The sequence below is a fragment of the Protobothrops mucrosquamatus genome, unplaced genomic scaffold (genome assembly GCF_001527695.2).
Source record: "Protobothrops mucrosquamatus isolate PMUCROS unplaced genomic scaffold, P.Mucros_1.0 scaffold21, whole genome shotgun sequence".
Classification (NCBI taxonomy): domain Eukaryota; kingdom Metazoa; phylum Chordata; class Lepidosauria; order Squamata; family Viperidae; genus Protobothrops; species Protobothrops mucrosquamatus.
Genome location: NW_015386406.1, coordinates 2525982 through 2548014, shown reverse-complemented (window position 1 = coordinate 2548014; position 22033 = coordinate 2525982). Strand labels below are relative to the sequence as shown.

Below are 22033 nucleotides of genomic sequence, written 5' to 3'. Positions count from 1 at the left end.
ACTATGTAGTGTTGCCCCTTAATTGTCTTATAATAAGTTCTATTTTGGCTGATGGGATTGTCCATTTTTGGGTAGATTTGGGCTTAACAATAATGTATATTGGTTTTAAATGTAAGAATACTCTATGTGCTAGATTACAATTGACTCTCATTTGTCTTTTATATTTATTGCCCTATCTTCAGACAATTAATAACTATTTGCTGCTTATATGTGCACAGTTTCCATATCTGTTATTTTTGAATTCTGTTTCTCTATTACTTAGTCTACTTTGCAACCTGAATCAATCTGCCTAGCATCTCTCCTCTCCATTGATTTATTAGTTTTTCTGGGTGTAACTTAAGGAGTAGAACTGAGTAGAAAATTAACAACATAGTAACATTCATAGTACAAAATGGTTACTTTTTGCAAGCTGACTATTTTATATTTTTTAATGAATTGGACAGATGATGGATTTGGCTGACATATTTAATGCCCCAAGCGATGAAGAAGATTTTTTTGGTTTTGAACCTGACATTCCCATTGAAACATTGTCATTGGACAAGAGAAATGAGAATGTTGATTTGTCTGGAACATCAGGAATGGTAGGGGAAAAATTTGTACCAAATTATGCAGAGTTTTCATCCAGTAAATAAAATTCCTTGTAACCCTCATGACCTAAATTGCAACTTGATTTTTCTTGTAGAATTGCTTTCTAAAATGCAGTAGAATCAAATGAAAAAACTGAAATAGTGAATTTTTCTTCTTTTTGTAGCTGTAGGTTCTATTTCTATTTCTCTATGGAGTGTTCTTCCAATGAATATGCAGTTGATTTTACTGCGTCATCCAATACTTGTTATTAATAGTGTTTAATGGGGCTTAGTGTTGTGTATGATTATGGACTTAAATATGTTTTCTACATAACTGTTGTAATTTCTGCAGTGCATTTTTTGTTACAGTATTTCAAACAAATGAATGTTTTAATTAATTGATTAGTTAGATGTAACAGTAAGCTGGCTCTTGTTTGGATCTATAAGTGAAAATATTTTTACTACAATACTTTCTGCTGTCTAATGTAGATTCTAGCCATATGTCTTTTGCTCCTTTTCTGTGTACCAAGCCAACTTGAACAATTCATATGAAATTACTGATTAAAAATCAGATAATTATGAATATTTAAGTAAAAATATTTTTAAAAGATACCTTTTAATATGATTGGTGTAGCTAAGGGAAATAAAATATTAGCTTTTTTCATAATGGAAGAGCAACTATAACATAGGTTTATTTATTCATCTTTTTTTAGGCAATGGAATTAGAACCAGACAACAACCCAACTTTAAAGGAGGAAGATAAAGAAAAGGAAGAAGAAATGGAAATTCAATCATCTTATAAGAAAAAAAGCTTCAAAATTCGGGGGGCATTGCAGCTTCCTAACAAGGAATCAGCTAAAAATACTTCTTCCAAGTTCTGTTCATCAAACAATAATCAAACAAAAAATACAAATGGGAGAAATGAAGATCAAGATACTTCTTCTGACTCTGAGATAGATGAGGCATCAGATGAAAATTCTAATGTACTTTTGAAAAGAGAGCAGAATATAAAAGAAAATAAAGCTGTGGTAAGAACTAATTCAGCATTTTTAGGTAGCATTAATAGTAAAAAAAACAGAAATGAGAAGTTATGACACATGTAATTCTAATTGCCTCTTTTTGTTTTATCAAACATATTTTTTTATTTAACTCAGGTAAATTAATTGGATTTTAGTGAGGGATTCAAGGATGGACTACCCATTATTGTATTAGTACGAACAAACCATTTTCAAACCTAACTTACACATTACTGTAGTTCAGACTCACTATTTTGTTTGGGTTTGAATTCCATATTACCTATAGATTTGTTCTTATGGTTGCACTCAACACTATATCACATAGTACTCCTCTGAATGCTGGAAGGTTAATATGACTAAAAAAAATGATGCCTAAAGTTTTTCAATGAAGTTCTGCTTAAAAGGTCCCAAGTATTTTCCTTGAATTTCATACCTGCAGTAGATAAGACTGATGCCAAGATTTGTTGGGCCATCTGCCTTTATATTGCCTTTCCTCCTCACTCACTGGGTGAAGAAGGACTGAAATAGTTATGTTTGCTTATGTTTATAATGGCATATAATCATATATTGCTACTTAGTACATTTTAAACCATTGTGCCAGCGTGAAAAGCATAGTATGCTTTGAATTTGTTGTCCTTCCCTTTCAAATGAATGACAAAGCCTGCTAGCATGGCATAAATACATAAAGTAATTGTTTCCATAACTTTGGAAATATGAATAAGTTTATTATTAGCTCCAAACTTTCACTGTAATATTTTGAACAGTGAAACTAATAGTGCAATTTTAAATTATGTGATACATGACTAAAATTATTCTAAAAATGTAAGGATTTATATTTTAAAAAATGCATCATGAAATAGTATATAGATAAGATTGCCATTAAGAAGTATTTGATTGATAGAGCAAATCAATGCCATTTCCCATTTCAGCTTGCTCAGTTACTAGCAGAACTAGATTTTATTCCTCCCTCAATCCAAACGAAGACTTCTTCCTCGGCTCCGGTAATTATGAATACATTTTCTTTTTCAAAATTTTCTTTTACATTTCTAAAACTGACTATAATATCACTAATTTTTGCAGGCTTTTTTTAAAAAAATATTTTTTATTTGGACCAAGCATAAATACAATAAAGTCATAAAATTGTGACTTTTCCTTTCAGTCAGACATGACTCAGAAAGGATCAGCTGTCTACACTTGCATTTGCAGAATTTTTTTTTCTAGTATGTTTATTTATACATATGTGTATTTTTTTCAGACTCAAAAGTTTTCATAATTTATATATACTCTATTTAGGAAGATAACAGACTAACTGAAGGAACCAAGATTAGTTTTTCACAATTTTGTGCACCTCTTTCACCAATTCAGTAACAATACACATAGATAAGTAATTTATAGAATGTTGTAGTTAAGAATAGTTAACCTAAATACAGCAAAACAAAGAAAATGGTAGGTCTCTTTTTCATGTTCCTTCAGATATTTTCTCTTAGAACAAAGAATTCTGAAATTAATATTGGTAGACATTTTTTATCTCCAACCTTTTTTCTAGTTTTGTCCAAATATATATCTGTTCTTGTTACATACTCTCCTAAAATGTATAGCGATTGGCAGTGTGCCATAAAAGGCAAATTTAAAAAAAGAATTTGAAGTGGATTGAACAAGGTGGCTATGATCAGCTATTGCTTCAGGCTATGTGTTCATAAAGAAAATCTCTCTCTTGTTTTAGAAACGAAAGAAAAAACCAAGGAACATATCTTCAAGAGACCCAATACAGCGTCGAACTAACCCAACCAGGAGTGCTCGTCCCCCAGAAAACTTTGGTGTGGAGAAAAGGCTACCTGTGAAGTACCTTGATAATAAAACCTACCGCAGATCGTTGAAGAGAAAACTAAATGGGGTACATGCCAAAATTATGTTTTGGATTTATTTTAACAAAGGGTAATTCGCAGGTAGCAAGGATAGAACTTATCAAGCATGAGCTCAACATTTAAGTGAATAGTGTAGTGTCTATCATGGTCCAGGTAATGAGTAGCCAGTCTTGTGGTTTATAGTCGATTGATTGCTGGGTTTACAAGCTGTTCCAATCACAATATTCTTTGACTATAATAGACTTTGGATTAAACTGATAAGCTGGACGAACCATTTGAAAGTTAAGGTTAGTCCAAAATATACTGGGGAAGACACTTTGTCTATTCTGATCCAGGAGCAATTTCACTAAATTGCCTCTGGAAATTTGAATATGCTACTTCCAGATTTTTCTACATTAAAAAATGCTAACCATGTCAGGATTTAAATGGTATAATTGTATAAAAGGAAACAGAATGAAGTTTTGGATTTGGTTGGAGAACAATCCATAAAAAGCATGAAGTTAATTGCACTTAACTCTTCCATTTACCATTTCATAAGTTCTATCCTTCCTTAGTCATGAAAGCAAGTTGGATGACTTTGGGCCAGTGATTCCACCCACCTCAAAGGGTTATTGTTGGGAAAATAGGACGAGGAAAATTAGGAATGTTAGCTGCCTTGAGCTATTTTTAAAAATAATAAAGGTGGGATATAAAATAAAAAATATTTTTTGCAATATTTTCTCATCTTTTGTGCTATCGTTAAGTGGTAGTATAATAGTCAATTAGTGGGGGAGAATGACATTTTCAGAAAAATAAGTCAAGGAAAAAAACAGGGAGAATATAAAAAGAATAAATGTATAGTAAATTAATAAAATCTAAACTTACTCTATAGTTCAAGAAACAATTTATAATTAAACATAATGTATAATTTATTGCACTAGATAATTTTTTTTAAATTGTCTTACTCTTAAGACAAGCATAAACATTACATTTTCAAAAATATAAATATTTTAGTGGGTAATCTTATACACCTATTTAGGCTGCAAGTCCACTTGAATAGAGTTTGTAGCTGCATTTGATTTAGAGATGGTGATTTTTTTTTATAGCGTATTTTACAAATGCCGAAAAAAGGAAAATTATCAATCGCAGCACTTCAATCAATTGTTATAACAAATGAAGACTTGGCAAATATTGCATATACCAATAAAGATAAAATCCGCGATAAGATTTTGGTAGGTTGTTTTCTTTATATATTGACATATATTGAATGAATGCAATATTTTAGATCTAATCAGTTTTTTACCCTCTTTATATACACAATGTTCTTGACTTATCTTTACATTTATATAATGATCCAGCTGCCACAGTATTATTTACACTGGTTGAATTACTTTTTCTTTCACCTTCCCATGAACAGGGTTAATCTTTCCCACTGTCATAGTGTACTGTGAAGTATTTAATATTTTAATTACAGTCTATAATTATACTGACATTTCTTAGAGCACAGACAGTAAAATAACTACCAATAAGTTATTTATCTTGTCAAGGTATTAGCAGAAATGCTTGCCCAAAAAAGAAGTAAATACGTATCAGGAATTTAAGCAAAATAAAAAAATAGAATTTTGGAATTGCTTATAATGTTAATTTTTGCATAATTGTTATCTCCCCAGAATGAAATGACTGTGAGCATTATATTAAGTTTGGGTTAGAGTTAGTGTTGCTGTCTTGTAAAACCTGAAATATTGCTACAGTTTTGTAGAACGAATATAGTGAACAGGCTTTTAAAATTCCATTTATAAATTGGTTTCCCATTCCAGTTCAATGTATTATCTAATTCATCTTGCCTTATTTGAAACATGCATTTGTATTGGGAGTTATGAAAAAGGCTTTTAAATATTCCAGTGACAAAAATGTGTAATTATCTGTGTTCTTGGATAATTTGTTAATTTTTTTATCAGAATAATAGGAATAGGTTTATGAAAAGCACCATGTTTATCTTCATATGTATTAGATGTGGCTTTCTAAACATATTATCACTTGTCCCAATATTAGGGAACCACGTGCCATCAGTGTCGCCAAAAGACAACGGATACAAAAACAATTTGTCGTAATGAAGACTGTGTCACTATGCGGGGACAGTTCTGCGGGCCATGTCTCCGTAATCGCTATGGAGAAGATGTGAAAGTGGCACTTCTGAATCCAGTAATTCTCTAGTTGCTTGAATTGTGGGATATATAATGAAATGGGATTTACAGTGAAATTATTGGTGATATGATTTTATTATACATTTCTTCACAAGCATGCAACACTGTGTCTATGCAGGCACTAGCTTTGTGATTTCTATACTTATGTGATAATACAACGTATAAGGTGAACTAATACTCTTCTCCCATTTTTAAGGAGTGGATGTGCCCTCCTTGCCGTAGAGTATGCAACTGCAGCCACTGTCGGAAACGTGATGGTTACTGTGCCACGGGAGCACTTATCCACTTGGCAAAGGGTTATGGTTATAGCAATGTAAGGGAGTACCTTGAAAGGTAAGCTTATACCTAAACTTTTGTAGGCTAATTTGTATCAGAAGTATTTCCAATATTGTCAGTTTTAAGAAATCACTGTATGTAATAGTCTAATTTGCTATGTTTATTTTACTTTTATTTATTTAGATTTATACTTTTTTTCAGGGTGGCATATCTATTGCTCCTCTTGTTTTTCCTGTCTTTTGGAGTAGTTTGACTCAGAGAGTGAATTTGAGTTTGTGTTGATATAGATTTTTCACAAAACCTGCAGACATGCTGTTCCACAAGTATTTATTTTATTTATTTGAGCTTATAATTACTTTATGTGCTTGTTGGAATATTTATATTCCTTACTTGCTCCATTCTGAGCTGAGATGAAAAAACCCACCAGGCAGCTGCATGAAATTAAGTTTTTTATGAGGGGTCCTTGGTGCTAATCTTTATCCAAGAGTGACAATAACAAGCGGTTAGGTGGGTGGTGGCAAAGATCACCTTCTTCCAGCACAGGTACAATCATACATGACAATCAACTTCTACTTTACAATATCCCACCCCCTTACCCATTCACCCAATTCCAATTTCACATCATTCCCTATAAGAAAGTTTTTTCTTCCCACGCCAGGGTCTCTTAAATTTTCTGAGAATATATTTGTCTAATAAGACTTATTTGCTTGGATAAGTTACTTTTAAAGCCAATGAACAGTGAAGAAAGAGTAAGACGTTCAATAAACCTTAAAGCAAGATATGGTCTCTGAGTCTTAATAAGAGTGTAAATGCTAAAATAAAATATCCCTTCTAAATATTCTAAGACCCTGTCCAATATTTTTGTAAAAATTAAGAGACTTTTAATTTTGAAAAATAATTTTATGAGTGCATTTAATGATTTTGCTTTTTTCTTATAAAGACCATGACTTACTATTTATATTAGAAGCTGGAACAATACAATTGGTGGCATTATAGCTCTTTGAAATAAAGTTTATAATAGTTACATTTGCTTTCTTAAACTCTAAACATTTTGTTTTTTCTTCTTTATGCAGTTTGCCAATGCATCATCATGTTAATGGAAATCACTGAAAATATCCAAGACACCTGTGTGAATTCTGATCTTGTTGATTTATGCATATACTATATTTACTTAAAAATTTAAATCTTGAACTTTCATTTATAATCATTATGTTTAAATAATTTCAGAAATGTAGAATAACCACTTTTGATTTATTAAATATTTCTAAGGAAAAAGGCTGTTAATATTGGGAACAGCAATATTTTCCTGCATATAATAAATGATCTACTGTTTAAAAATATTTTTCTTTAGAGACTTAGTTTAGAAATATGATTCTAAAATATTTAGAAATAGTAATAGTAAAATGTTTAGTAATAGCAATAGAAAGTTTATAAATAGTAAATTGACCTTTGTAATTTAAGTCAGATCTTTAAACTTCTGAAGACAAGCAATCCAAATAACTGTTTGTTCTACTTTACATGCAGAAAAATGCTATAAAGGTCAATATTGTTTAAAATTAGTAAGGGCATAATTCAGCCCAGTTTAATTTTTACCAACTGAAAACGAGCAGCAAAGTTCTGAAACGGTTACAAAAGTCCAGGAAAAGACATGGCTGCTCTAATGATAAAAAAAGGTGCTTCTTAAGTGGCCATTTTGTTTTTCAAGGACCAGCCTGGTCTGAACATATATTTGTTGAAATTTGTCATTCAGTTCTGTTGGATTTAAAGTTGATTTATGGCCAGGAGCTTCACAGGATAAACAGCAAGAAGAAAATTATATAAGTCTTTGCACATCAGATGTGGTGTTGACTATTTTCATATTTAGTGTGCTCTCTTAGCAAATTAATCAGGACAATAAATGACTAATTTAGGCTAAAATTTAAGCCAAGTTTATTTTCATTTTTTTGTTAATGTTCATTGAAAGAAAACTGCACATTGCTTAATAGTGTCTTTTTTTTTTTTTGGTTAACTATAGTTTGCAAAAATACAGAAGGTCACTAGGTGGCAGCAGAATTAAGAGTCCTATATGCTTTTGCTACAAAATTGTAGTGTTCTGTATTTTTGCAATCCCAGTTAAAGTAGTTACCATAGTTAACATATTTTACTCTGATTATAATTAAGATATTTTAAGTTTTTGCATACAGCTATATTATATATTTATTTTTTGCTTTTGTTATGCAAAGCATACAAGTGACTGAAAATAACTTGTATTCGTCTTACAGCATACATTCTGTCTGGGGCCATATGTGCCATTTATAGAAACTTGAAATGTTATTCCCTCAAGTGAAGGGGGTGTAAACCAAAGGTTCATCTGCATATTACATATGTAACATGTATGACTCAGTGACTTAATCCTTTGCATGTTCATTTGTATATATGTACTGTTTCTGTGTGCAGTGATGTAACTATAGCTGTTGCATAAAACAAGAATTCAATAAAAGCATTATTTTGAAAGTTGTTTGTGGTCATTTCAAACAGAAATATACATGATTTAATGTGTGAACTATGCTACCTTGCTGTAAATAATACAACGGGTGTCTGCAAGTATATTGCTAAGCTTCCAGAAGCAAGGCTACTCCTGCAAGCACCCACTTGGATGGCTTTTCTTTGGTTTTTAAGTTAAAAGTCCATGTGTAGGTGGGCCCTCTAAGTTTAGTTTTATAAACTGGACATTTGTAAATGTGCTTGGTTTCTTGCCTCTCTACCGGAATTGCTCTGGCAAAGATGACGGGCAGCATGGGAGTCAGGTTCTTCAAAGGAGCTTCAGCTATGACTCCTGCTTGAATGTCCCATCTTGCTCCTGAAACCAAGAAATACACATTTTAACTTCTGCAGGACATAAGTGTGTAATTAGCTAGGTAGAATATTAATTACAATTTGCATGCTTCGTTGTGCCTGAAATCCCATTGATATTCTGTATTCTTTTTATTAATAATGGGGCTTGCTGTTGAAAAGATAACATACATTTCAAAATTTGAGCAGCAAGCATAGAATATCCTCTTACTTTATTGTGCTTCATTTCACAGTATTATTAAATAGTGAACACCATTTTTTTAAAAAAATTTGCAGATAGTCTGTGATTAATGACCATTTGTTCAACAACAATGCAAAATAAGGATGGTGCTGAAAAAAGTGACATTATGATCCTCACACTTAAGACTTCCTTGCAAGTCACATGATCAAAATTAAAGTGCTTGGCAAACTGGCATGTATTTACAGTTGTTGCCTTGTCCCAGAGTCACATTATCATCATTTACAACCTTCCGAGGGGACTTCCAACAAGCATACTTAATGGGGGAAGCTGGATTTGCTTAACAGCATTGTGATTCGCTTAATGACCACAGCGAGTTACTTAATGATGCAGCAAAAAAGTTCATAAAGAATCAGGTTGGCTTAGTTAATTATTGCATCACTTAAAATTGAGAAGTTCTGGCCTTTACTGTGATTCTATGTCCAGGACTGCTTGTAGTCAGAAAACTTACTACACTTTTCACTGATTCTATAAAATATACTTCTTTTTGATATGTTTGACACTGATCATTTTTTTACAGGTGGGTCCTCTAACTAGATCATAGTTAATACAGAATTTTAATAAACTTACCTTCCATGTAAAGTCCAAAAATATATGCACCTTCTCTTGGTGGATGACCATAATCTTCTCTACTCTTTTTGGTAACATCAGTAGTCAAGCACATCTTATCCAGAGACCAATTGTTTTTTCGCGCTGTAGTTTGCATAATGGCTTTCAAGAAGATATGATTAATACAAATTATTTTATGGGTTGCATACTTATTACTATGGATTCGTTTCCCTCTCATTGTGTCCAATTCTTGAAAACTACCTAGACAAATCTCTCTTTTTTGGCAGGGTGTTTTTTTTGCTTCCTTCCTAGGGTTGAGAGAAAGCTACTGGTTCAAGGTAACTAGCTGCATGCCTAAGGTGGAAATAGAACTCATGATCTCCCAATTTCTAGCCTGTGGCCTTAACACTGCACCTAACGTGCTTTCAATAGCTATGTATAAGGTCATGTAAAGATGAGAAATGAGGATTTTTGTTCCTGAGGAAAAATTATTTAATCCAATTTTGTAGCAATAAATATATATTAGTTATTAACAAAAAGTCAATTTCAATAAAATATATTTTAAGACTGAAACAGCTTCTGATACTTTGCTGTTTCCCTTTTCTTTTAAAAAAAATCACTGATTCTATAGATGCAATTTGTATGACACCTAAGACATAATATGGCTTAGCATCAAATGTCTATCCATGCCCTACTTGTACTTATGTCACTTTTCATACATTATTAGAAATCACACTAATTTCCACTCATAAGAAAAGTGAGTACAAATCTGTTCAGCATATCAGTGTCTTTTATTGTCTGTCAATTGGATTTCCATCACCTTACCCCTTGATAAGTTTTTTAATAAGTTGTATTCATTCATACATTTGGTCACTCTCTCAGTCAATTGATCCATATGGGTGCCTACTCACTACTTGACATAATTTGTGGTGTTTGAACTTTGTGACACTTTAAGGAAACTAGCTGTTAAAAAAATATTTGAAATTATTTTAAAACTGTAGCCTTATTATGCAGCATGTTTTGCTTGACATTTAAATATAACGAATCAATATTAACATACCAGTCAAAAAAGATTGAGGATTAAAGAAACCTGAAAGCCACACTACAGCAGGAAGCACAAGATCTTGTGTCCAGGTATCAAGTTCTCGGCATCTCAGAAGAAGGTCATTAAACCTGAATAAAAATATAGTAATGGTAAACATAAGAAATTAATTTTGAGAATAATTTGCATTATATAATTTATATCACTTTGACATCTATATTCTTGGTTATTGGTAGTAGATCATACAAGTTGTATGGAGCAGCCTGTTGTATATGAATTATATTGCCTTCTAATAAAAAAGAAAATATATGTTAAATTCAGAACAAATTAATACATGATCTAGGAGAAATTTTAGAAACTTCATCTTTTAAATTTTGAGACATCAAAATGTTATAGGACATGCAGAATCATACTAATGTAGTTATGCTCATTTTAAGGTTCAAAAGGATTTTTGAAATGTAATGCTTTTTTTGCTTTCAAAAATACAATTTATCATTTTAAGGTAACTAAAGAGATCCATTGGTTAAAGAAATGCATTTACCATTGTGCAAGACTGTAAGTAGATGGGTAAGCCAGACTGGTCCACGCATCTGGTACCTCGTCATAGAACAATGATGATTGTAAAGTTTCCATACTAGATGAAAATGTTAGCTCACCCTAGAAATTTGAACCAACACAAACATTTACATTTACAATACCAGTTTAAGATCCAATTTTTCCTAGTAGTACATGTATATAGAGAGTAGCCCATGATAGGATAGGTGGCAATAAATTTAATAACAATAAAGTAATATATTCCTTACTTTTAATCCAAGGTCTAATTGTTTTAATGATCTCCGTATCTCTCTAACGAGAATATTTATTCTTTCACATTCTTGAAAACACACAAGAATATATGGGCTTCGTACAGCAGACTTTTGCATTATCTCAGCTAAATTAAATTCTTCTGGCAGCTTTTCCAAAATTTCATCCAGTACATTTTTCACCTTATAAAGTAAAGAAAAGTAAAATAACCAGGTATGCAATTTGTTTACATTTAATCATGCTCTATAACGCAAACTCTGGTTGGAATAAGTGTTGAATATGCAGGAGAGTGCATAAAAAAACCTCCACAGGGATATAGATAATGCTTGTCATTTGGGATAAGATGAAACAGAAAATGCATTTTGTTTCAACCTCAGATCAGAATATCACAATCCAGAAGTTCTGCCAAACTGTTTGGAATTAACTGTAATTCAGCATAAAGAAAAACCAACATATTTTAGTTGTTCAAATGAAACAAAATTCGTGAGTGGGTTTTATGGGGCTATGAGGGTTAGTTGTGTGAACTGCTTTGTCACTCTTCCTTCCCTCAGCAGTTCCTGGTGCGGTCTACCTGATCTCTCAAAATCTTCCCTTTTCTACCTGAGCCATCATCAATTTCCATGACTTTTTTTTTCCTGTCTCCACGCCGTTCCCCCCTTTTGCTTCACTCCATATGGATAAAAATAATTGAAATAAATGTTTCAGTTTAGGCATGGACTAAAACTAATTCTTCCCTATTTGGAACAGTTAATGCAATTCTCACGTCAAACATTTATGTTCGGAAGGAACAAAGTATTAATTCTGACTGCAGTAAAATTATGAATTACTCTGGTTCTGTGAAGGTGTTATGGAATAAACATTAGCAGGATATCACAGCCTCACCTTTTCTTCTAATGACTGTCCTATAATTTCTCCAGCAAGCAGATTTCTGGGCTGCATTTCCAGCAGAGCTTTGAACAGGTTATCAGACAGAACTGTTAAGAAATCTATCTCAGCATTAGGATGGAGACCATACAACGCAGGGCTTTCAGGGGGCAACATGTCATCAATATACTTGTGGTAACCAATATAATCCAGATTGGGAGGAGATGGGAAACCAGGAGCCAAAGCAAAATCGCCTTCAATCTGTGATTAGAAAAAGAGCATTTTTCAACTTCAGGCAAAATCTATTCAATGCTTTGGCATACTGCCTGTGAAAGTGTAAAATTCTTATTTCTTATTGTAGTAGTTTTAATAATTTATTTTTCAAGTAGGAAGCCATCTCTCTTATCCAAGATAGTACAACAGAAACAGTTCTGGATGCAATCTGGTTAAATAAGTTGCCTTTAAACAGTAAAAAGCCACAATAATTTTATACTCTTTTAGATAACAATAAGCATGAATTGATCGGGCCAAATCATATTCTGTCACACGGAAATCATTAGGCATTAACAGATTTTAATGAGATATTTTTCCACATTTCTCAGTCTTTAACATAACTTATAATTATACCCTAGGACACATTTTATCTACATAGCTTATATACCTTGTTTAAATGCAAATTATTCCTACTATTTTAAAATAGTATTTAGTAAAATAGTAAAATAACATTTAGATTTATGAGTTTATCTAACTTTGAGCAACAAATGCAGAAGACTGACTATATCACAAATTGCCCACTTTATAAAAGCACAATAAAAGTTATCTGATGGTTTTCTTCTATATCCTTGTTGATCTATTAATTAATTAATTACCCCTAATAATTTTAAAAAAGAAATAATTTTCTTTCCTTCAAGCATAAGAACAGCTCATCCTCTGCTTTACTATTACAAATGGTATTTTAAGGCAAGCTGCCCTCATCTGCATATCGACTTTCAGTGAGACATCTTGAGTAAGCAAAAGCTTTTTAAACTATCTCATCAATATATATGTGGTTATCTATTTCTCCTCAGTTTATGACCACAGGACTAATTAGATCCATACCAATCTATACCAGCAGTTCTCAACCTGTGGTCCACGTACTCCTAGGGGACCATGATATCATCACAGAGGGTCCACAAAGGCTTGAAGAAATATTATGATTTAAATCTTGGTGGTCTATGGCCCTGGTCAGTGGCATCAAAGATATTTAAAGGGGGTCCATGGTGAAGAAAAGGTTGAGAACCACTGATCTACACTTTACTTATTTTTTTTAATTTTCAAGATGCACTGAACAATATTAGATTTTTGAAGTAGCAAAGATGAACAAAATGAGATCCTTTTATGCTTCCCTTCCAGTTAATTGCCCGTGGTTCTAGCTCTTTATCCACCCACCACTGTAGCTTGCAAGGAGCTCAAATAATCCTTTACACCAGCCAGTCCTAATCTGAGTTCCTTCGGACATATAGCCAATATGTAGATTAATCCAGCCAGCATGGGTATTGCTGAAAATTTTGACAATTAAAGCCCACACGTCAAATAATTTCTGAGGTAGGAAAGCTACCTTACACCTTTCTAACTAATTTCTCATTGTTCCTGGAGAAATGGATATATCATTGAGGGGATAAGGTTATTCCCTTCTGGTGTAATGCTGCTCACTGACCTGTTTTGGATCCAATCCTGGTATTCAATCATTTGAATTTACCAATGAAGACTACTTTACAGTACAGGCAGAACAACCACATGTAACAGCTACAGAAAACTTGTTTCGTTGTGGTATTCTAGCTTATTTCCATCTTCAACATTCACAGGTGGGCACACTCCAGATTTTCCCCCTTAAATATTGCCACCTGATGGGACCTCAGAGTCACACCTTCTCAGTGGCTATCCTGGCCCTTTGGAACCGTCTTGCAGCTGAGATCTATGGGGTCCTACCCTTTTAGCCTTCCAGAGGACTAGCATGACCTGGCTATCTCCTAGACATAGGAGATGAATGGCAAGAATGTTGTCCAGGCACCAGAGGAAAAGGTACTTTTGTTTTTAACCATGTTTGTATGGTTTGTTGTGAGCTGCCTAGAAACATTATATGAGACAGGCAGCCATACCCTGCAAATTAATTAATTAATTAATCAATCAATTAATTAATTAATTAAAGGCTATTTGGAAATCCCAGACCACAAAAAATGGAACAACTTGAGCTGTTGAAAGGAAGAAAGTTTTAAACATTGATTAAAAAGTTAAGCAAATGTTTCTGTTACTTTTCTTAGGTTATGAATAGAGATGCCCAGCTCTCTGGGGGACTTTAGGCAATTCATTCTCTTATCAGCCTAACATACATAATTGTTATGAGGAAAAATGGAAGCAGAGCACTATGTATGCAGCTTTCAGCTCCCAATTGAAAAGTAGAACATAAATTTTACATTAGTCCTACTGAATATTTTCCTTACAGATCATTTCACCGTTTGTCTAAATGTTCAGCATTTATTTCAGTCAGGATATTGTTTGTATATAAATTTTCTATAGGTATACATATGCCATAATTTATTCATAATCCTAACGTAGAGAAGCTTTTGCCCCCAAAATATGTCTAATATTCCATGTAGAACATGATAAAAATATGCTACCATATCCCACCCATTTTACTGATCATCTCAGTTAGGTGAAATGTTAACATGAGAACAAAAAATGTATAGGAAATGCTGTAATTCTAGACCTTTCTTTATGTTTGCCTGTCATTGAAGGAATTTTTGTTTCATGGTTTATGTGGGGAGAGACCATTGTCCAATTAAATCAAAAGATATTATTCTGTTTTGTAATATTTAAGTAGACCCACATTCAAGCTTGGTTAACCAAAGGCATCTAATTTCCATCATTTCTTTCAGGTTCATCCCTATATTTGACACCTATTTGAAAGAAAGAACAGGCTGTGAAGGTTAATGGACTGCCTCATCTAGAAATAGCAATTCCTACCCTTGGGCTAGATATAGACGAGGTACCGATGGAATGAGCTTCCCACGCTGCCCCCTTGACCTCAGCTGTCATGTAGAGAAATCAGCTTTGGTGGAGGTCAGAAGTACAGTAGTGTTTATCTTTCCCCATCTCCATGGTAACTCACTCCTAGGCTTTCCAATTGACTTCCAATTGTGTTAAACTGAATGTGGCTTTCTGACATATGAAAACCTACTCATTAAGGAGGGAATAAATGCAAGCAAACTCACTCTGCTTTCATCACAGGAGACACTTCCAACATGAGGTGGCGAAGATGGAGTGGCCTCAAGGCTCTCTGTATTCCATATCACAGATGAACCTTTGGTGCTAGACGTGCCCTCCACGGTCACCTCTAACTATATGCCTAATACTTGGGAAAGACAGTGTGCTAAGGCTGCAGTCTATACCAATTTGGCATTGTTTATCCCCTTAGTATCACTGGAGCTTTACTAGACATGATTCTTTCTTAGGGGTGAAATTGTAAGATTTTTTTTTAGGATAGATCAAAGGTGGTTTAATTCAGTATCATGTTTCTTTACCAGCCAAGGGCTAAGGAATATAACAACTTTCTCCAACAAGTGGTATTTAGAAATATATTGACTTTGTGAATATTACATATTATTTTAATCACTAATAGATCCTGATATAATCTTATTCCACTTTAGTTTCTTTATATTCTTTGAAGTCTGTCCAGAGCTGGTGAAAAACCAGCATTTTGTGAGAGCAAATTCTGTATTTTGTTTCTGTGTGAAAGGCTTTCTTTTTTTACCTAAATTTTCTATTATTTGACTTTACCGTAATTATGTAAACTTAGATTTAGTGACCATTCAAAGTCACAACAGCACTGAAAAAAAAAGGATTTATCATCATTTTTCACACTTACAACTGCTGCAGCATTCCCATGGTCACATGATCAAAATTCAGATATGGGCAACTGATTTGCATTTATGACTTTTGCAGTTCCTGGTTTCATATGATCCCCTTTTACGACCTTCTGACAAGCAATCTCAATGGGAACTCCAGATTCACTTAACAATTGTGTTAGTAATTTAATAACTGCAGTGATCCACTTAACAACTGTGGCAAGAACGTCGGGGAAAATTCACTTAACAAATGTCTCACTTAGCAACAAAAACTTCAGGCACAAATGAGGTCGTAAGTTGAGGACTACCTGTATATAAACTTAGATTTTAGATTTATGAAAATAAAAGGAGTTTATTTAACCACTTTTAAAAAATTGTAGTCCCTACTTGATCTTTCTGTTTTCATAAACTATGAAGTCCTCATATATTGTAACCTTTCTTTGTAGAGGAATGAGTCATTCTATTTCCCCCTTTGTAAAATTTGCCCAACTGCCTTTAATAATAATAATAATAATAATAATAATAATAATAATAATAATAATAATAATAATAATAATAATAATAATAATAATAATAATAATAATGTTGGAAGGGATCTTGGAGGTCATCTAGTCCAACCCCCTGCTCAGGCAGGAAACCCTACATCATTTCGGACAAATGACTGTCCAGTCTCTTCTTAAAAACGTCCACTGTTGGAGCATTCACTGCTTCTGGAGGCAGGTTGTTCCACTGGTTAATTGTTTTAACTGTCAGGAAGTTTCTCCTTAGTTCTAGGTTGCTTCTCTCCTTGATTAGTTTCCATCCGTTGCTTCTTGTCCTGCTTTCAGGCGCTTTGGAAAATAGCTTGACTCCCTCTTCTGTGTGGCAGCCCCTGAGATATTGGAACACTGCTATCATGTCCCCGCTCGTCCTTCTGTTCGTTAAACTAGACCAGGGGTAGGCAACCTTGGCTCTTTTATGACTCGTGGACTTCAACTCCCAGAATTCCTGAGCCAGCCATGCTGGCTCAGGAATTCTGGGAGTTGAAGTCCACGAGTCATAAAAGAGCCAAGGTTGCCTACCCCTGAACTAGTCATACCCAATTCCAGCAGCCGTTCCTTATATGCTTTAGCCTCCAGTCCCCTAATCATCTTTGTTGCTCTTCTCTGTACTCTTTCTAGAGTCTCAACATCTTTTTTACATCGCGGTATCCAAAACTGGATGCAGTATTCCAAGTGTGGCCATTGTAAAGTGGTATTAACACTTCACGTGATCTTGATTCTATCCCTCTGTTAATGCAGCCTAGCACTGTGTTGGCTTTTTTGGCAGCTGCAGCACACTGCTGGCTCATATTTAAGTGATTGTCCACTAGGACTCCGAGGTCCCTCTCACAGTTACTACTATTGAGCAAGGTACCCCCTATACTATACCTGTACATTTGGTTTTTCTTGCCTAAATGTAGAACCTTGATTCTATCCCGCTGTTAATATAGCCTAGGATTGCATTGGCTTTTTTGAAAGCTGCAGCACATTTTAATACAAGTGGAAAAATTATTTTCAAAATGGAATGGCTGAGTTGCTGGTTTCTCTTATGTTTAACAAGCAATAGTTCTGTTCTGAAATCTCCAAACAAATAAAAGGCAGTCAAACAGTCCATCATCATATACATCTATTCTGTATGCATGTATGTGTATGTATCTCTTTCTTTCTCTCCATATGTAAGAATGTTACACAATAAAATTAGCAACAAAATGAAGCCAATGAAATCTCCCATTGCTATAAATTATTACCAGTGAAGGGCTCATCAATTCTTCCAAATATGTGTGGCACAGTCTGCGATCCCAGTCATCAGTGATATGTCCACCATACATAATCTCACCAAAGAGATAGTGCAAATCTTCCCATGGAACCTATGGATATAATCAAATCAGTAATCGTAAACTTGTTTTCTAAAGGACAAAATAATGTTATTTGTGATCATAGTGTTGCAACAAAATTGGTGACTTCATCAGCACAACAACAAAAGTCTAAGCCTCTAAGATTGCAATCATTATTGTACTATACTATACTTCTGGTTTTCATAAAACTAGATTTATAATTGGAGCATGAGAATAACCTGCTCTGGCAACATGTTATATAGTAATGGATTATCTTCTTCAGTTATTATTGTGACTCAGCACACAAAACATAATAGTATGAAAAAAAAGCAATGAGCATATGAACCAAATAGCTGCACATTTTTAAAGTGTCTTAATATTTTTTTATTATTTCCTTAACATGAATTGAAATGTTTTCATTTCTGGAGAATAATGAGCAAGATATGATATGTAATGTGATGTTTCAGCAAAAGCCAGACATGTAGGTGTTCCAATAATTTAGTCAGGATGATTTATTAACATTTCTATATTTAAGAAAAAATACTTTTGAAAACATAGTTAAAAGAAACCAGTTCATTGGCATTTTGTTTCAAAGGATAAATTGCTGAATTTTGATATGAGTCACATTTATATTCTATCCTGCCAATTTCTACAAAATTTAGAATACAAAATGTTTTCAGCAAGGAAATGAATATATATATATATTTAAAAATCAAACTATATTAATTCCCAAGTCTATAATTTTATACTTAAACCACCAACACCAATTTGTTAAAAAAAAGGTCAAACTTGTTCATGTGGTATCTAAGACAATTTAATAACAGTAATCTTACATCAATCTTCCATAGCTTCAATGTCCTACCAATATGTAAATTTCAACTCCCAGGGTGGAGGCTTCCAAAGTGAGATTGGCAAGATTACATTGAAGTTATATGAGCTCACCAAAGGTCTTGGGCAGGGGTAGGCAACCTTGGCTCTTTTATGACTCGTGGACTTCAACTCCCAGAATTCCTGAGCCAGCCATGCTGAGGGGAAAGGGAGAGGTTTCCAAGCTGAGCCATGCTGGCTCAGGAATTCTGGGAGTTGAAGTCCACGAGTCATAAAAGAGCCAAGGTTGCCTACCCCTGGTCTTGGGTATGATTCCCAGAAACCATCAGAAGTTAAGCTTTTTAATATAATGGAAAGAAAATAAATAAATTGGGACTAAATTAAATTTATTTACACATATATTTTATTTTAAATTTAGATTATATACACATCTAAATATAAAATCAATTTAGTTATTGTCCTCTGTTTGGAAATGCAACATAAAAGGATGGCTAGAAAAAACTGCATATTATTAAATTATAATTATTTATAGATATAAGCTATACTTAACAGTCAGTTCTGGAGTAGCAGAATAAAATATCGACATGAGGGATCCTAGTGCTCTCTGAGCTTGATTGTTTTCTTGCAGACATTCATTACCCAAACTAGATAACATCATCACTGCTCAGAGCACTGAATGATGCAACCTAGTTTGGATAATGTAATGTCTGCAAGAAAACAACCAAGCTCAGAGAGCACCAAGGACCCCTCAAAAACACATTTCTTTTTCCTGAAGCACAAGAAAAGTATTTGAGCTTAACATCTTATTGTGAGTGTGCCTTCAAGACAGAATTTACTCCTGGCAACCATGCTTTAACATAAAACTGGCTATCATTTGTCATTATTTTATTATAAGCTACCCAATATAGATATTAATTTATAAAGCATTATAGTAGCGAAGTGCATGTTCCACAAAATTTATTCCACAAGTTCTACAAAATTTGTTCCAGTAAGGCTGTAGCTCTACAGATATTCTTACACGTATGTATAAAAGGCTCAGCAGACTATATCATCTGCATGGTTTCTCCGACAGACAAGTAATCATAAGCTGAATCAGTCATCTAATTTTAAACCCAAATTCAGTGGGAACATGCCTAAGAAAGTCACAACAAGGTGGCCTTCTTAATACATAATAATGACACATGAAAGAAATGCACCATTATTTATATATATATAATGTGTTCTAAATTGTTTCTATGATCAGAATTAATTGTAGTGATTATTAATGCAGTGTTATGAACTGTCAGGTCTGCTGTATGTAATTATAGTTGTACAAATGCTTCATTACCTGCCTAATGAATCTGGCGCATATGCACATGTATAAACCACTGTTTTTGCTAATATAATGAAGGACAATTTTATTTATTTATTTGCTTGTTTGTTTACTTTAGCTAAGCCAGTATCACTGAACCACTTCAACCTATGTTAGAAAGTTTACATATCCTCTGTGAGAATTTTTGAACTGCCTGATCAACAATAGGCAAATTTCCAGCTATTGCTTTTAAAGGAAAAATGATTACATTGTTTACTCATTTCTAAATTCCCAATTCTTTTTGTCAAGAAATTGCTTAATCTCTTAGTTCTTACTTTAGTGTTTGCCTCTAAATAATTGTAGAGCACATTAACACAGATGGTGAGGTCTCCCATATTAAAGGGGTATCTTCGATTCCATCCTTGAGGTCCAAATTTGAGTCTCCCAGAAACACAAGTATGAAAATAGCACAGAGAAAAGAAAATACTTTTAAACTCCTGTTCTCGTGTACACAATTCAAGCGTATCCTGATAACAAAGAAACATGAAAGCAGAATATTTGTATCAAAACACATATCAACAAGAGGCTTTGCAGTTTACAACTGTGTTTTCTGTATAAGCAGTAATTACATTTTCACAAAGTGGCAAAAAAAACTATGCAGAATCTATGAGCAAAAGCATGCAAAATCTGAGTATATTCAGTTTAGCAAAAATGTTTAAAAAACAATAGAATTGTTACCACAGCAACCTATGCATTAGTAACATGTAGGTGTTATATTCCTGTTTTTTAATATAGGCACTATTCACTGCACTATTATTTGGCAGATTAGACATTACTCAAAACTGCATGCAGCTTAGGACAACCTTTTACACGGCATTCTTCCGTATCATCTATTTAAGAATTCAGCTATAGATCAGGTGTAATTTGATGGATAGTCTGTTTATTCCAACTGGGCCCCACAAACCTATTCTGTTTACTGCCCATCTGACTGCAAAAACAGACTGATTGAAAGCATTTAGCAGGGCACTATATATAGAAAGTAGCTTCCTAAATGGCTAAAGTCTCAAATATAATATACAAATTATGTATAACTATATAACTATATATGAAGAAAAAAATCATATCTCGATATTGTAAATGACATTATGTAACAAGATACCTATTTCCCTTTTGAATTACAGTATAAAGTGCTTCATTTATGTAATTTCTTAAATCCCTTAATTCCAGAATAGATCATTCTTTGGTATGCTTGACTATGGGTTGACTTTAGGAGATACACACACACACACACACACACATACATACAAACACACACACACACACACACACACACACACACACAGAGAGAGAGATAGAGAGAGAAAGAGAGAGAGAGAGAGAGAGAGGGGGGGGGTGTAATATTATTACCTGGTCAAAATTGTAGAGAGCAGCATGAAAATTAGCCAAAATTCCTGTAGGAGGTTCATTAATAAGTTTAATAGAGTTTTCTAAAATTCCTTGAGGTATAACATGCTCTTCAGGAGTGGGAGCAGGCTCAGCACTGATAAAAAGACGATAGTCAGAGTGACTTCCTTTACTGTACTTGTCCACCAGTATCTCTAAGGTCCCCAGCCATTTCACAACAAGATGTATATTCTGTTTAAGAAAATGCAAAACATTCATTATAAATACATTGTTATCATTTAGAAATGGCCCCAGCCAGTGGTGGGATTCAAACATGTGAACAACTGGTTCTCTGTGTGGATGCCGCTTCCGGAATTCCATTCTGGGCCTGGGCAACAAAAAATTAGCTACCGATTCTGCCGAACTGGTGCGAACCAGCTGAATCCCACCATTGGCCCCAGCTAATAATATTATCAACTCTTGGCAAAGCTAGGTAGCAATTACAAAAACAAAACAAAACCCAGAACAAATTGCCTTTGGTAAGTTCATAACTTAAT

The 22033-nt window shown here is 33.7% G+C and overlaps 2 protein-coding genes across 2 annotated transcripts in view; one reads left to right on the top strand and one right to left on the bottom strand.

Moving 5' to 3' along the window:
- Positions 1–443: 443 nt before the first annotated feature.
- CDCA7L (cell division cycle associated 7 like) lies at positions 444–7016 on the top strand. The gene is made up of 8 exons (XM_015810794.1): positions 444–581; positions 1280–1594; positions 2512–2583; positions 3306–3476; positions 4533–4658; positions 5479–5628; positions 5827–5963; positions 6980–7016. The coding sequence occupies exons 1-8, from the start codon at positions 444–446 to the stop codon at positions 7014–7016; spliced, it is 1146 nt and encodes a 381-aa protein (XP_015666280.1).
- A 265-nt stretch (positions 7017–7281) lies between these two features.
- The window catches only part of DNAH11 (dynein axonemal heavy chain 11), a 179082-nt gene continuing 164330 nt past the window's right edge, over positions 7282–22033 (bottom strand). The window contains exons 74-82 of the mRNA XM_015810808.1: positions 21501–21728; positions 20429–20620; positions 17888–18007; positions 12254–12496; positions 11371–11553; positions 11109–11224; positions 10586–10698; positions 9547–9687; positions 7282–8745 (exon numbers count right to left, since the gene is read on the bottom strand). Coding sequence (XP_015666294.1) covers positions 8498–8745; positions 9547–9687; positions 10586–10698; positions 11109–11224; positions 11371–11553; positions 12254–12496; positions 17888–18007; positions 20429–20620; positions 21501–21728 — 1584 coding nt within the window. The 3' untranslated portion in view covers positions 7282–8497. The remainder of the gene's footprint in view (positions 8746–9546; positions 9688–10585; positions 10699–11108; positions 11225–11370; positions 11554–12253; positions 12497–17887; positions 18008–20428; positions 20621–21500; positions 21729–22033) is intronic.